At 45.6% G+C, this 15,791-nt stretch overlaps 1 protein-coding gene across 2 annotated transcripts in view; it reads right to left on the bottom strand.

Moving 5' to 3' along the window:
• ZNRF3 (zinc and ring finger 3) overlaps window positions 1–15,791 on the bottom strand; it is a 96,134-nt gene that overhangs the window by 17,728 nt on the left and 62,615 nt on the right. For both annotated transcript variants that reach the window (XM_069963961.1, XM_069963960.1), the window contains exon 2: window positions 8,789–8,914. In XM_069963961.1, the coding sequence (XP_069820062.1) occupies window positions 8,789–8,914 (126 nt within the window). The remainder of the gene's footprint in view (window positions 1–8,788; window positions 8,915–15,791) is intronic.

Genomic DNA, 15,791 nt, shown 5'->3' with positions numbered 1-15,791 from the left:
CTGAAGACACAAAAATCTGTGTGTGAGCTTTTCTCCCTGTCTCACCCTCCTCCCACTCTCCCTTCTGAGACGGCTGATGTAAACTAGTGCCTGGCAGGCTGTATCTCCAACATTGTAGCTTCTTTGTAATGTTGGGAGGATTATTCTCAGGTCAAGTGGCTGATGAACTGACTGTGAATAACCCTCCCAGCATTACAGAGAAGCTACAATGTTACAGATACAGCCAGTCAGGGACTTGTTTATATCAGCCGTCTCAGAAGGGAGGAGGGGGAGACAGAGAAAAAGCTCACACACAGATTTTTGTGTCTTCAGCAGAAAGCAGCAGCTGAGAACTAGGGGAAGGAGATTAAATAGATAATAACAAGTATGGAAGGAACTGTTAGTCTCACCATGGGCAGCAACATATCAGAAGTTGAGCGTAATACCCCTTTAACTACCTAGGGACACAATGTCTAGTGTATTCATGCCATGTGGCCAGCCAAGGGCACACATGACTGGGTTTTTACAGAGAACATGCGGTTTATAATCTATGGCTGAGGCATATTGTGCATGAGAGTCACTAAGGCTCCGCTGACTTACAAACTCATATAGCATTAAAGTTTTAGGACATGGATTTCCATGGCTGAGCAGCTGCATGCAAGCCTTAAATCACCAAGCACAATGCAAGTGGTAGATGAAGTGGTGTAAAGCCGCCACCACCAATGGACTCAGTGGAAACGTCCTGTGGAGTTACGGATTGGAACCTGTTTAGATTAAAGCAATTGTTCACCAATTGTTTTTTAATTAACTGGTTCCAGAAAGTGCCAGAAAAATGTATTTACTTCTAAGTAAAAAAATCTCCAGTCTCCCAGTACTTATCAGCTGCTGTATGTCCTGCAGTGGCGTTTTCTCTCCAGTCTGACACAGTGCTCTCTGCTGCCACCTCTGTCCATGTCAGGAACTGTCCAGAGCAGGAGAGGTTTTCTATAGGGATTTGCTGCTGCTCTGGACAGTTCCTGACATGGACAGAGGTGGCAGCAGAGAGCACTGTGTCAGACTGGAGAGAATACACCACTTCCTGCAGGACATACAGCAGCTGATAAGTACTGGAAGACTGGACATTTTTAAATAGAAGTAAATTACAAATCTGTGTAACTTTCTGAAATCCACTGATTTGAGTCCCCCTTTAATTTCATCGGAAGCCTTCTATAATACCTGTGGAGAAATAAATAGTGCAGAGGAGTCTGCTAGCACCTTCCTCCGTCCTTAGACAACCAGGTCTTTTATTGTATAGATTCCTTTATTTGCTGCATTTAAACACTAACCTGTCAAACACTGAATATAATATTATATATATAATAATATATATATATATATATATATATATATATATATATAATATAATATATATATATATATACACACATACACACAGAGAAGATGGTGACCCCCTAACCAGGAGCCGAGGCCTATGTATGATCTATATCTCTATCTATTACTGAGGCAATGTGGGGAGATGGCGGCTGATACAAGAGGATTAGCTTCATGCACTGACGGCACATGACGAATAGTCGGCTTCTGTGGATTTCATAGAAAGGCGTCGGAGAGATGAGGAGCCGCTCTCAGAAGTGTCGCCGGCGCGGAGGTTATTTGAGGCCTGGGACGGATACGGTTACACGGCCCTGAGGCCTTCGCTTTCTCACATTGCCTGATAACTATTTATGTGCAGGAGATACAGGACGCACGGCCGGCCCTTTCCTTCCTTCGCACGTTCTTTATCTTATTCTGTCCTTCATGGCCTGACCTTATGTACCGATGAGCCGAGGAGAGCGAGATCTACCGACTGCCAGAGAACCGACCGCCGCCTTGGGGGGGGGGGGGGGAAGGTCACACTGAATCACTCAGAATTACATATACTGCCAATATCTCCATCTCCAAGAATTGGCTCAGATTGGGGGGGGGGGGGGGGGGGGGCAAAACTGCGTTTTTCCACCCGTTTTATGCAACAAAAAAAAAAGGGAAGGAAGATGGATGGAACAAGAATGCGGTTTTGTGCATCCGTTTTGATCCATTTTTTCACTGACTTCAATTAAATTAAAAAAAGGGATCAAAGCGCATCAACCACATTGTGTGTAGACTCCAAAAAAAAAGTGTTTTGATCTTTTTTTTATAAAAGAAGTCAAATAAAAACCAAATACATATATACAATTTCCTCAGCAGTAAAAGCGGCCGGGGTTGTAGAGCGGATCAATATGTGATAGAGAAGCGGCTCGGAGGCGGCAGCCATGGGACACTTTCCTGCCTACTTTCCCGCCGTGGCAGACACACCTGAGAGAATACTTGGGGGAGGCTGCGGTTACATATATAAACACTCAATTCCTCTTTGACAAGTCTGGACATTACTCGTCTTTTAGAATAGGAACAGCGAGGGCCTCTCGACCCCCCTCTCTGCGTCCCCACCCACCACCGCACATCAAAGAGCCCGATCCCTCGGCAGAGGCAGGTGTCCTAGCTCCAGGGTTCAGCAAGATTACAGGAGAAGACTGGAGAAGTCTCACCCGGGTATAGAATACAGACACCAAGGACCCTCTAAGGGGCTTATTACACTGAGCAATTTGTAACGACTAATAATCGCAAACGAGATTGTTTATCGTTAACCTGAAATCGTTCACCATATTACACAGAACCATAGTCGGTAGTTACGATCATTACTATAATTGTTATTGCGATTGTTACGATCATTTATGCTGCGTTTACACAGAACAATTATTGTGCGAATTCGCACGATAACGATCGAATTCAAACGATAATCGTACGTGTAAACGCTGCGAACGATCAAACGACGAACGAGAAATTGTTCATTTTGAACTTACAACATGTTCTAAAATCGTCATTTGCAAAAAATTCGCATATCGTTCCGTGTAAACAGTCGTTCACCGATTTTTCCTATGTGCGAGATAGGCTAAAGCGATCGCAAAATTAATTTTCCGTACGATATATCGTACCGTCTAAACGCTGACCATTATGAAAAAAATCGTTACTCCGACATCGTTAAACGTACGATCGGGCCAATTATCGTTTCGTGTAAATGCAGCATTACGCCATCGGATCCCAGCAAAACAATGAACAATTAGTAAAAAAATGCAGAATTACAGCGAACAATTAATGATAATTTTAGGTTCAGATCTAAATCAACGATCAACGACACGAACAATTTTTTGATCGCTGCCTGCTATTACACAGAACTATATAGCGATTTTTGGCACGATAATCGTCCTGTGTAATAGGGCCCTTACACAGAGCATTTAACGGCCGAATCAGCCAGATATCGCTCCATGTAATAAAGATATTGATCAGCTGAACATCAGCTGATTGTTGCCTTTAAGCAAGTTTAAAAATCAGTCACCAGCCGCACATCAATATTACTCGTAGCGATGTGCAGGCGGCGGCTGATGACCGTGTAATGTAAATAATAAAGATTATACTTACCTGTCCAGGATCCCGGTGTCCTGCAGCCACTGCTGACACTTCTGGCCTTGTATCTGTACTGACAGGCCGCTCAGCTAATCACTGGACCGTGACCCTGTCCCGTCTCCATCAGTGATTGGCTTAGGGGCCTGTCAGTAATGATATGACAGCTGCAGTGAGCAGGCTATGTAAGGACAAGGCAGCAGGACACAAGGAGCCTGGACAGGTAAGTATTAACTTTATTATTTTTTATGTAGAAGCAAAGGCTGCACAGACATCGTTAAGGATTAGAGATGAGCGAACCGGGTTCGGGTTCAAGTCCATCCGAACGTTCGGTATTTGATTAGCGGGGGCTGCTGAAGTTGGATAAAGCTCTAAGGTTGTCTGGAAAACATGGATACAGCCAATGACTATATCCAAGTTTTCCACATAGCCTTAGGGCTTTATCCAAGTTCAGCAGCCACCGCTAATCACATGCCGAACGCTCGGGTTCTGATGGACTCCAGCTGCTCCAGGGTCGCTCATCTCTATTAAGGATATATATATATATATATATATATATATATATATATATATATATATATATATATATATATATCTCATGCACAATTATCACGCTAGCAGAATAGCGCTCACTTACAGTGCAATGTCCCCTCAGCAAAGCCTTTAAGGGGACAATCCCAACATCAAAATTTATTTCACAGATTCCAAGTAAAGAAGGAAAATTGTTCCCCGAATGAATTTAGAAGCAGAGGCCAAGAGTGTCTGATACCTCATTCCTTCATCATAGGGTCTCCAAACATTGCCAAACTCTGCGCCTATGGGAGGTCCCATGGAAGAGGAAAAGAGCGCTGACTAAGCACGAGCCCCGAGCTCAATTCATTAGGGGAATAATATTACTCTATTATTAAAACTGGTGGGGGTTCCATAGAGCCCTACCAATCAGCCTGTTATCCCCTATAGCTGTCATTAGTCAGGGGAAAAAAATTGGTCATCTGAAAGTTTTTTTGCAAGTATTAGGGCATGTTCACACTGAGGAATAGGTAAGGAAAGTTTTCTGCTTGAAATATCCTCTTCTTCAGCTCTGACAGAAAAGGCTCGGAATTCAAGCGGAAATTCGAGGCCCCATTGACTTCTATGGGATATTGGTAGCGGAATCTGCTGACAGAACTGATGTGTGAATTCTTTGGATGGAAAGTAGATCCGCAGCAGAAAATTCATCCATGTGAACAACTGAGCAGAAATCCCATTAAACACAATAGGACATTGCTCTGTACATATTTTACGGGCAGAATTTCAAGCGGAATACGTGTAAAGTTAAGTGCGGATTCCACTTGAAATTCCTCGCCTATTTCTCAGTGTGATCAGACCCTTAGCTGGATCCTGCACGCCCAGAGTATCGGTGTATTATTAGTCCTGGAGAGGCCATGGTTAGTGTAAGGTCCATCCCGGGCATGAGGCCACCTTACCGTGGTGGGATGGTACACGCTATTTGCAGACGTTATGCCAAGAGCCTCATTATTTTTATGGAGATTTTCTGCTTTTAGCGATTTTCCTTCCTATATTGGGTTTATGTCTTGCCATTAGGGGGGAGTAGTGATGAGCGAAGAGTGAAATATTCGAATATTTGATATTCGTACGAATATCTCCCGAATATTTGATCGAATATTCAATCCCATTAAAGTCAATGGGAACAAGTATTCGATTATTGAAAAACATCTATTCAACCACTTGGAGGTAAAAATCGGAAGCTGGGGGATTTGAACGCTTATTGAATATTCTGCAAACTATTCGATAATATTCGATAGATCAAATACCTTACTATTCGATCGAATATCTATTTGATCGAACAGTATCCGCTCATCACTAGCGGGGAGCTGTTGGTTTTTCTGAATGTTGGAAAGCATAGGAGGAGAAGAAATCCACAGCGACGCTTTAGATGACTGCATTACTGCTCCATAGAATGGGGACGGCCTCACTAAGTAGGCGACATTGGGTCAGTGTCCGCCTTAGGCTGCGTTCACATGTAGTATCTAGGTCAGGACAAGAAAGCACACAGAGGAACACCGTACTGGGGAGATTTGCACCTTTTTCCGCTTTTTGGCCAAAACTACTGATTAAATACGGTGCGTGACCCCAGCGTTAGGGCGATTTTACGATTTTATTCCATACAGCTGAATGGCTTCTGCTGCAATAACATGGATTTCTGCAATCCCCATTTAGATGGTTGAAACAGTCGGAGAACAACAAATTTGTTGTATGCGATCTGTTCCCACCATTTTTTTTCTTCTGTTTTATGCAAAAGAAAAAATAAAGAAACAGGTGCTTTTTTGTTCATCTGTTTTATCTGTTTTTCCATTGACTTCCATTACAAAAATCAGAACGCAAGCTTTTTCTTAGCGTATACAAAAGCAAACCAAATGGATGCACACAAATGCATCAGGTTTTTATCCTTTTTTATAATTTTTTTTTCTATTAAACAGATGGAAAAAAAACATTGCAAAAACACAGTGTGAATCCAATCTTAAAGGGAATGTCATCAGAAAATGACTTAACACAAAAACATCATTTATACAATATTTTAACAATTTTTGGTGACTTTCCTAATTTTCCATTTTCTATCTATATTATATAATAATCCTGATATCTTGCAGTTCTCATTCTCACCACTGGGGCTTAAACTAAGCTGAGACTTCCTGTTGTATCTGTGGTGATAAGAGGAGGCTGCTGTAAAGTGATCTGTACAGCATTGCAGCGTCATGTGACCCCAGTAGATAGAGGAGACAATAGCAGCTCCCTGTGGTATGACCTCTTCACAGGTCACAGAGCACGCTCAGTAATGTCTCACATTCATCTCAAGGGGACAGTGTGTATCTATTGTTGTCTATGTCCATGAGTCTGGCTGCTGTAAAGCATGTCACTAAATGCTGTTAAGAACAGCCCAGGCAATATGGCCGCCCATAACAATGTACAAAAAGTGAAATTAAAAAAAATTACAGTCAGAAAATAGAAACAGATTATAATAAAATAACAAGTTTTAGTATCTGATGCTGATTGGTAAAAGAAAATCTAGGGGACACAATCCCTTTAAAAGCCTATTGCTGACAATGATGATATCCCAGGAGTGGGCTGACACAATGGGGCGTGAAGTCGTATTAGAGCTTGTTTGTTGCCGCTACAATGGCGCCCACAGAACAAGCAGTAAAGCCATATAAATATCTGCATAGGAGGTGTGCACCAATCCGGGACGAGAACACACGGCGGCAGAAGAATCAGAAATGTTCACAGAAAACAAAGTGACTAAATGGCCAAAAAAACAGCTCAATAGGGAAGTTAGAGGAAAATGGCACAAAGATCAGATGTAATAAGGAGCGAGGAAAGCAGAAATAAATCCGATCCTCCTGCCAGACGTCTTACCCAAGCGTACTGACACATGAAGTGTGTGCGCAAGTTATTCCATCAGTACAAAATGATGGCGCTCGTAAGTAGACAACACAAGATATCCTCGGATTTATAGAAACGCTGGTGACTAGAAACACTGATCATCTCCCAATACAAAGACATTACCTGATAACAGCCGGAACAATAAGCCCCTCCCATTTAATAAAGCACTAAACCCCTCCCATGTGAGAGCACTAAGCCAACCCTCCCATGTGATAGAGCACTAAGCCAACCCTCCCATGTGATAGAGCGCTAAGCCAACCCTCCCATGTGATAGAGCACTAAGCCAACCCTCCCATGTGATAGAGCACTAAGCCAACCCTCCCATGTGATAGAGCACTAAGCCAACCCTCCCATGTGATAGAGCACTAAGCCAACCCTCCCATGTGATAGAGCACTAAACCGCCCCTCCCATGTGATAGAGCACTAAGCCAACCCTCCCATGTGATAGAGCACTAAGCCAACCCTACCATGTGATAGAGCACTAAACCGCCCCTCCCATGTGATAGAGCGCTAAACCAACCCTCCCATGTGATAGAGCACTAAGCCAACCCTCCCATGTGATAGAGCGCTAAGCCCATCCCATGTGATAGCACTCTATCACATGGAAGGGGCTTACCGCTCTATCACATGGGAGGGGCTTAGCGCTCTGTCACATGGGAGGTTTTTCTTTTTAACTGCTCTATCACATGTGACACAGCGCTAAGCCCCTCCCATGTGACAGAGCGCTAAGGCCATCCCATGTGATAGAGCGCTAAGCCCCTCCCATGTGATAGAGGCGTTGGCAGCAGCAATGGCGGTCATCTCCGCTGCATCACTTATCTCCTAATACAGAGACATTACCTGCAAGTTACCGGGATCTAACAACGGCCAGATCGTCCCTGTGACCCATAGGGGAGCGCGGTGGTCTGCTGCCACCACTCCTTTTACACCAGCAATGGCCAGCAGACCGTCACTATCGGTTATCCTGATTTTAGATCATGCTGTAAATCAATGATCAGCCGACATTGTGCCCGATTATCGGCTGGAAATCGTCCATGTACGACTGATAATCACTTTGTGTAATAGTCCCCTAAGTCCATGGTCATACACCGTATTTCCATCAGTCTTTATTAACTAAAACCAGAAATGGGTTAAAAACCCAGAATCTGTGCAAATCCTTCCAGTCTCATCTTACCCGGTCAGTTCCCGATTTGGTTGTGAAAAGACTGGTGCAAATACTGAGTGTGACCGTAGCCCTAAATGCAGATAAACCCAGGAACGCTCGGTCAGCCGATAATCAGCCTGTGTAGAAGCGTCACATCAGCCGACGGTGGGACAAAAGATGGCGGTTATAGGCCACACATCGCTCTGCGCAAAACGGGGACGTGCGGCTGATAGCAACGTATATAAATGCTGAACAATTTAGTGTGCCTCGTAAAGGCCCCGATGTCTCTTGTTTGCGTCCGTACAAAGCTCCATCTTGGGCCGTAAAAAGGACCCAAACAGAGAGCTGAAAATGTGTGTGTGTGTGTGTGTGTATAATTATATATATATATAGTCTATATCTAACATGGTCCACAGGGCTGCAGTTATAATATTCATATAAAAATTATATATATGTGTGTACACACACACACACATATACATATATATATATATATATATATATATATATATATATATATATATATATATATATATATGCAAGTTACAATGGTAGCAGCAACAAAAGAAAAATAAAATCCAGCACAGTTGCGGAGAGCCCATACTATAATCTACCAGGGCGTTCCAGCAATCCCGTTACGACCCCGGAAGGCTTATGGTGACACACCGCAGACACATGGAGCTATGTGGGTTTGTATCTTCGTTGCGTCTGCCTGAAATCATTTGCATGATGGAGATGAACGGACGCTCTTACCTTCCCCAGCACTGTCAGACAAGGTTTGGGATCCATTTCCGGCTGTTCAAGTTTCACCACTCCGACCCAGCCATACTCGTACAGATCCTCCTCATCGTTGTTATTGCAAAGTCCCAAAGGATGCATCTATAATAAAGGTAGAAAAACACAATAAATATCCAGAGAGAGACAAAAGATTATGCAATGCGACAATGCGACAATGCTAATATTCTATATGCTCCTATGTAAGTTGGTGGGAATTACTGGGTAGAGTCGTCAGGGTCCATATTTACTGTACGGAAACAATACAAGAGAACGGATCAGTCAAATCTTAATGAGGGTCCGCTACAAGATCCCGAACCACGAGCCGGCTACTTTACAGGCGATAGGACTGGTTATAGGCGACAGCACAGGAATCATTGTGTCCATGGAAAGAACGTCAGTCTAACGTCCAATGTCTGAACTGAATTATTATTACTTGGAAGAGGAAAAGGAAATTCTTTGTATCTGAAGAAGAAGGGAAATGCGTCTCATTCAATTACTGATGGCAGAATCCCACAGAGACAGAAGGAAGAGCCGGCGCGCAGCCTCCTGGCATTGAGAGGATCAGAGGATCAGCGCTGCAGAGGCAAAATGCAGTTATTATTATTAAGACTTAACTAAAAAGGGATTCTCCTCTTCTTCAGCAATATTTGGGGAGGGGGTGTAAGGGCTAGAGGGGTGGACAATCTTAAAGGGGCCTTTAAAGTTTCTTTGAAATGTTTGAGCCTTTAATCCGATTAGGCTGATAAAGACAAAACAAAGGGGGTGTGGGTGGGGGGAGATGGGTGTATGGGGACGTTGGCAGGGAGAGCGCACAGGGCGCCCAGCACAAACCTTGGCAAATTATTGTCCTCAAATCTTTCTCATGGGTCACAAATTCGTATGACAAGTTCTACTTTCATGTAAAATCTCCTTTATCCCCCATTTATCAGCCCAGACAGCTCGGCCATTGATCCAAAGATTCTCACCGTATCGGCACCCCGATAAGAACCCTACGGAGAGGTCCCATAGCCAGGAATAGGACTATCCATGGATGAAGGATCCCCCCATGTGCCGCCCTATAGAGTTATTATATAGAACAGGTCATCCAATCCAGTCTATAAGAAATACCTAGAATCACGGACTAGATGAACGTCCGATAATAGCGGCGGCCGTATTACTGATCCTGTATATGACGTATACCTGTATTACTGATCCTGTATATGACATATAGCCGTATTACTGATCCTGTATATGACGTATAGCCGTATTACTGATCCTATGACGTATAGCCGTATTACTGATCCTGTATATGACGTAAAGCCGTATTACTGATCCTGTATATGACGTATAGCCGTATTACTGATCCTGTATATGACGTATACCTGTATTACTGATCCTGTATATGACATATAGCCGTATTACTGATCCTGTATATGACGTATAGCCGTATTACTGATCCTATGACGTATAGCCGTATTACTGATCCTATGACGTATAGCCGTATTACTGATCCTGTATATGACGTATACCTGTATTACTGATCCTGTATATGACGTATAGCCGTATTACTGATCCTGTATATGACGTATACCTGTATTACTGATCCTGTATATGACGTAAAGCCGTATTACTGATCCTGTATATGACATATAGCCGTATTACTGATCCTGTATATGACGTATAGCCGTATTACTGATCCTATGACGTATAGCCGTATTACTGATCCTGTATATGACGTATAGCCGTATTACTGATCCTGTATATGACGTATAGCCGTATTACTGATCCTGTATATGACGTATAGCCGTATTACTGATCCTGTATATGACGTATAGCCGTATTACTGATCCTGTATATGACGTATAGCCGTATTACTGATCCTGTATATGACGTATAGCCGTATTACTGATCTTGTATATGATGTATACCTGTATTACTGATCCTGTATATGACGTATAGCCGTATTACTGATCCTGTATATGACGTATAGCCGTATTACTGATCCTGTATACGACGTATAGCCGTATTACTGATCCTGTATACACCAGGGGTCCTGACATCTAGATCGTGCTCCTCACATTCCGTCAATGGAAACAGTTCCTGAGAGACATTTCGCACCGGTATTAGAGTTCAGAACGTCAATATTTTGCTCGTCTTCTTTTCATCTACGTCTCGCCCTCCTGGAGAACGTCCCCGCTCATCTCTTCACACCCAACAAAGACGCAGACAACAAACAGAAAACGACACTTACAGGAAATCATCGGAAACGACTTCTGCAGACGCTGCTCCCGTCTAGGTAAGAACTCCGCTCCAGCAGCGGCCGAAAGGGGAGACGTCGAATATAACGCACAGCAACACCATATAAATATGTGGGAGAGAACTCACTAATGATGTATAGGAAATGTAATCCCACCAGTCTAAGGAACAGTCATACAGCCCAGTTTGGCTTCACTGTACGGGGCTGGTGTAGGCGTTCAGACGGCAGAAAAATGGCGCACTCACGACAGGATGGGCATGGCCAGGTAGTCACAACATGTGGGGGGGGGGATGTAGGGGGCTCCCTATGGCAGACCGAGGAGGAGGCGTAAGTCAGGGCAGAAATCTACACCTGCTCAGAAACGGGTCAGGCGTGCACCTCTTAGTGAATTCAGTGGGGATTTTTGGGATGGGGCCTGCCGGGGTCTTCATAAATGTCCCGCATAGATCCCACATCTGAGACAATGGTCGCCTGCAGAGCAATGGACTCGATCAGGGGCCGCACTCCTCTTACTTTCCAATTGCCGCAGTTGAAATATATTAACAGAAGGTCGAGATGCGTCACAAGAAAAGGTGAAAGTAAAATACGATTGTGTTACCGGCTTCTAGCTGGACCGGTTGTGGTAATGTGTGCACGCCGCGTGACACGACTAAAGGGATGTCACACACGTATAATACTAACCCAAGAATCCCAGCGTGTTTCTCCAGCACACCCATATATCTCTTCATACGAAAGGCATGTATTATATCGGATTATAGCAAGTAACTGAGATTAGTACTGCCAAGTAGATATATCCGAGATGTGATGCCGAACGGGAGAGCCGCCATATGGACCTGGATGGAACACACATAGAACGGGAACACGTCTTTCATATATATTCTTCCAACAAAGGCTTCTCCACTGCAACCAAAGAACTAAGTGGCCTGTTAGAGCAAGGGGTAATGGCGGGTAACCCTGGGGGGGCAATAGCGAGAAAACCCTGGGGATAATGGTAGGTAACCCTGGGGGGGCAATAGCGAGAAAACCCTGGGGATAATGGTGGGTAACCCTGGGGGGCAATAGCGAGAAAACCCTGGGGATAATGGTGGGTAACCCTGGGGGGCAATGGTGAGAAAACCCTGGGGATAATGGCGGGTAACCCTGGGGGGCAATGGTGAGAAAACCCTGGGCAGAATGTCAAGTAACAACGGGGGCAATGGCGAGTAACCCTGGGGGGAATGGCGAGTAACCCTGGGGGACAATGGTGAGTAACCATGGGGGACAATGGTGAGTAACCCTGGGGGACAATGGTGAGTAACCCTGGGGGACAATGGTGAGTAACCCTGGGGGACAAATGGTGAGTAACCCTGGGGGGCAATGGTGAGAAAACCCTGGGCAGAATGTCAAGTAACCACGGGGGCAATGGCGAGTAACCCTGGGGGGAATGGCGAGTAACCCTGGGGGGAATGGCGAGTAACCCTGGGGGAAAATGGTGAGTAACCCTGGGGGACAATGGTGAGTAACCATGGGGGACAATGGTGAGTAACCCTGGGGGACAATGGTGAGTAACCCTGGGGGACAATGGTGAGTAACCCTGGGGGACAATGGTGAGTAACCCTGGGGGACAATGGTGAGTAACCCTGGGGGACAATGGCAAGTAACCCTTAGGGACAATGGCAAGTAACCCTGGGGGGAATGGCGGGTAACCCTGGGGGGAATGGCGGGTAACCCTGGGGTAACGGTGAGTAACCTGACTGGTCGGGCCACCTTATCCATTTGTGCTGGCAGCGGTAACACTAGGCCTTTATGTGGCATCCAAAGCGCCCGGGAACAGGTACAATAATTGCCATTGTCTTCCTGAGTTTGGAACGGAGCGACACTAAAGAGAAGCCCATTTGTCTCCGACCCAATAAAGTCGCCTCTTTATCTCGTCCGCTGCCACAATTAGTTCCACAGAGAAGGAGAAAACATTTCCTATTTGTCACAATGGGCAGAGTTTGCTCTATTGTTCGGATGGAACCTGTTATGGTAGAAGGATTAGGGGGAATTTTAATTATAAACCTTTATCAGAATCCAAATTACAGGTGCGAGTGGAGGAGCGATGGCGGCATTCTGATCATCCACCCAACGACTGATCTACGGAGACGCTTCTCTTCAGGTCACAAATAACTGAGGTTTGAGAGTAGACACCCATCTATTTTACAGAGAGAAACTTGAGAAGTCACCGGATGCCGATTCTATCCCGATTTTAGGCCACGCTCGCTCTTCTAGTTCTTTAAGAAAGTATTCGCTTGTAACAAAAGGCAACGATCAGCCGACAAGCACGATGCCGAGTGACCGTTGTCTTTCAATGACTGGGATAGCAACTATATGGTGCCTGTGTAATAGCAGCAGACCACCACTATCTCCTATGGGCTCCAAGCTCCCCGCAGCATCCAGCAACGCCACCCCCCCCCCACGCTTGTTGTCATCACGTGTAATAGTGCCGGCAGCGAGTGGGGAACAAGGAGTAAGCGAGGTCTGACCTGACAGCTGACCCGCTGATCGTCCCGTGTAATGGGGGCTCTACTCTATGGCCAGTTTCAAAACATTATACTACAATCATCCAAGACTCGGGCCAACCATGGGTCTGATAACCCAATGAGCTGCAAAACGTGCACGCTCAGCTTCGGGACGTGATTTCTCCACCCCAGGACCAGCTCTTGCATGGAGGGACAAGTATGCCGGGCTCCACAGGGGGTCGGCTGGGCTCCGCCACTTTGGCCGGGCTGACCGGCTCCTTTTAAAGGGGTTATCCAGCGCTACTAAAACACGGCCACTTTTCCCCCTCTCTTCTCTCCAGGTCAGGTGCAGTTTGCAATTAAGGTCCATTTACTTCAATGGAACTGAGTTTCAAAACCCACCCAAACTGGAGACAACAGTAGGGGGAAAGTGGCCATGTTTTTGTAGCGCTGGATAACCCCTTTAATTGCAAACAGCACCTGACCTGGAGACAAGAGTGGGGCAAAATATTTCTGTAGCGCTGGATAACACCTTTAATGATGCCTTTACACAGACAGATTTATCAGACAGATTATTGAAGCCAGAGCCAGGAACAGACTATAAACCAGGGATGGGGATGGTGGCCCTCCAGCTGTTACAAAACTACAACTCCCATCATGCCTGGACAGACAAACCTTTAGCTGGAGGCCAACGATTCCCCATCCATGCTATAAACAGGGAACAGGTCATAAAGGAAAGACTGAGATTTCTCCTCTTTTCCAATCCATTCCTGGCTTTGATAATCTGTCTGTGCATGGTTACTCTCAGCAGAGATGGATATGAATAGGAGTAATAAATGGTGAACCATGTAGTTCTGTCCATCTTTACCCTGTGTGGCTGACAGCTCTATAGGCCGTGCACGGTCTCCATTCTATCAGCAGGGCTCTGTAGGCCGTGCACAGTCTCCATTCTATCAGCAGGGCTCATTAGGCCGTGCACAGTCTCCATTCTATCAGCAGGGCTCTGTAGGCCGTGCACAGTCTCCATTCTATCAGCAGGGCTCTGTAGGCCGTGCACAGTCTCCGTTCTATCAGCAGGACTCTGTAGGCCGTGCACGGTCTCCATTCTATCAGCTGGGCTCATTAGGCCGTGCACGGTCTCCATTCTATCAGCAGGGCTCTGTAGGCCGTGCACAGTCTCCATTCTATCAGCAGGGCTCTGTAGGCCGTGCACGGTCTTCGTTCTATCAGTAGGGCTCTGTAGGCCGTGCACGGTCTCCATTCTATCAGCTGGGCTCATTAGGCCGTGCACGGTCTCCATTCTATCAGTAGGGCTCTGTAGGCCGTGCACGGTCTTCGTTCTATCAGCAGGGCTCAGTAGGCCGTGCACAGTCTCCGTTCTATCAGCAGGGCTCTGTAGGCCGTGCACGGTCTCCGTTCTATCAGCTGGGCTCTGTAGGCCGTGCACGGTCTCCGTTCTATCAGCAGGGCTCTGTAGGCCATGCACAGTCTCCGTTCTATCAGCAGGACTCTGTAGGCCGTGCACGGTATCCATTCTATCAGCTGGGCTCATTAGGCCGTGCACGGTCTCCATTCTATCAGTAGGGCTCTGTAGGCCGTGCACGGTCTTCGTTCTATCAGCAGGGCTCTGTAGGCCGTGCACAGTCTCCGTTCTATCAGCAGGGCTCTAGATAAAGAGGCCAGGATTAGGGAGTGGTCGGACTCGCAGTTGTCAGCTTCAGTGTTTTCCATGGCATAAAACCAAAACAAAAGAAATGAATGGAATGAGGTGGTGCCAGCTGCAGCTAACAAGTGTCACTCCGGACCCGGCCACTGGAAGGGGGAACGTGAAAAACAAATCAGTCCTGGAAGTCATGGAGGTTTAAAGGGGTTGTTTACAAAAAAAAAAAAATATATACTTTCAAATCAACTGGTGCCAGAAAGTGTCAGAGATTTGTAATTTACTTCTATTTAAAAACCTCCAGTCTTCCAGTACTTATCAGCTGCTGTATGTCCTACAGGAAGTGGTGTATTCTCTCATAGGTGAGGATCATTTCCTAAGGACAGAGACCTATGAGCACATCCGTAATGGTGGATCCCAAACACGAGGACATTATAATAATATGCAAAAACAACAGTGAGAAAACCTTCAGACGGCCGTCATTGGGGCCGAGCCCTAAAGACGCGGAGACCGTGCGCTACCTCAAAGAGATGGAGATCACTCACACACAAGCAGCCGCGTCTCCCGGGAGGAAATCATTGTCATCTCCGCCAAACAAAAGAT

This window comes from Dendropsophus ebraccatus, chromosome 3 (genome assembly GCF_027789765.1).
Source record: "Dendropsophus ebraccatus isolate aDenEbr1 chromosome 3, aDenEbr1.pat, whole genome shotgun sequence".
NCBI classification, from domain to species: domain Eukaryota; kingdom Metazoa; phylum Chordata; class Amphibia; order Anura; family Hylidae; genus Dendropsophus; species Dendropsophus ebraccatus.
This window is presented reverse-complemented; position numbering and strand designations above follow the sequence as displayed.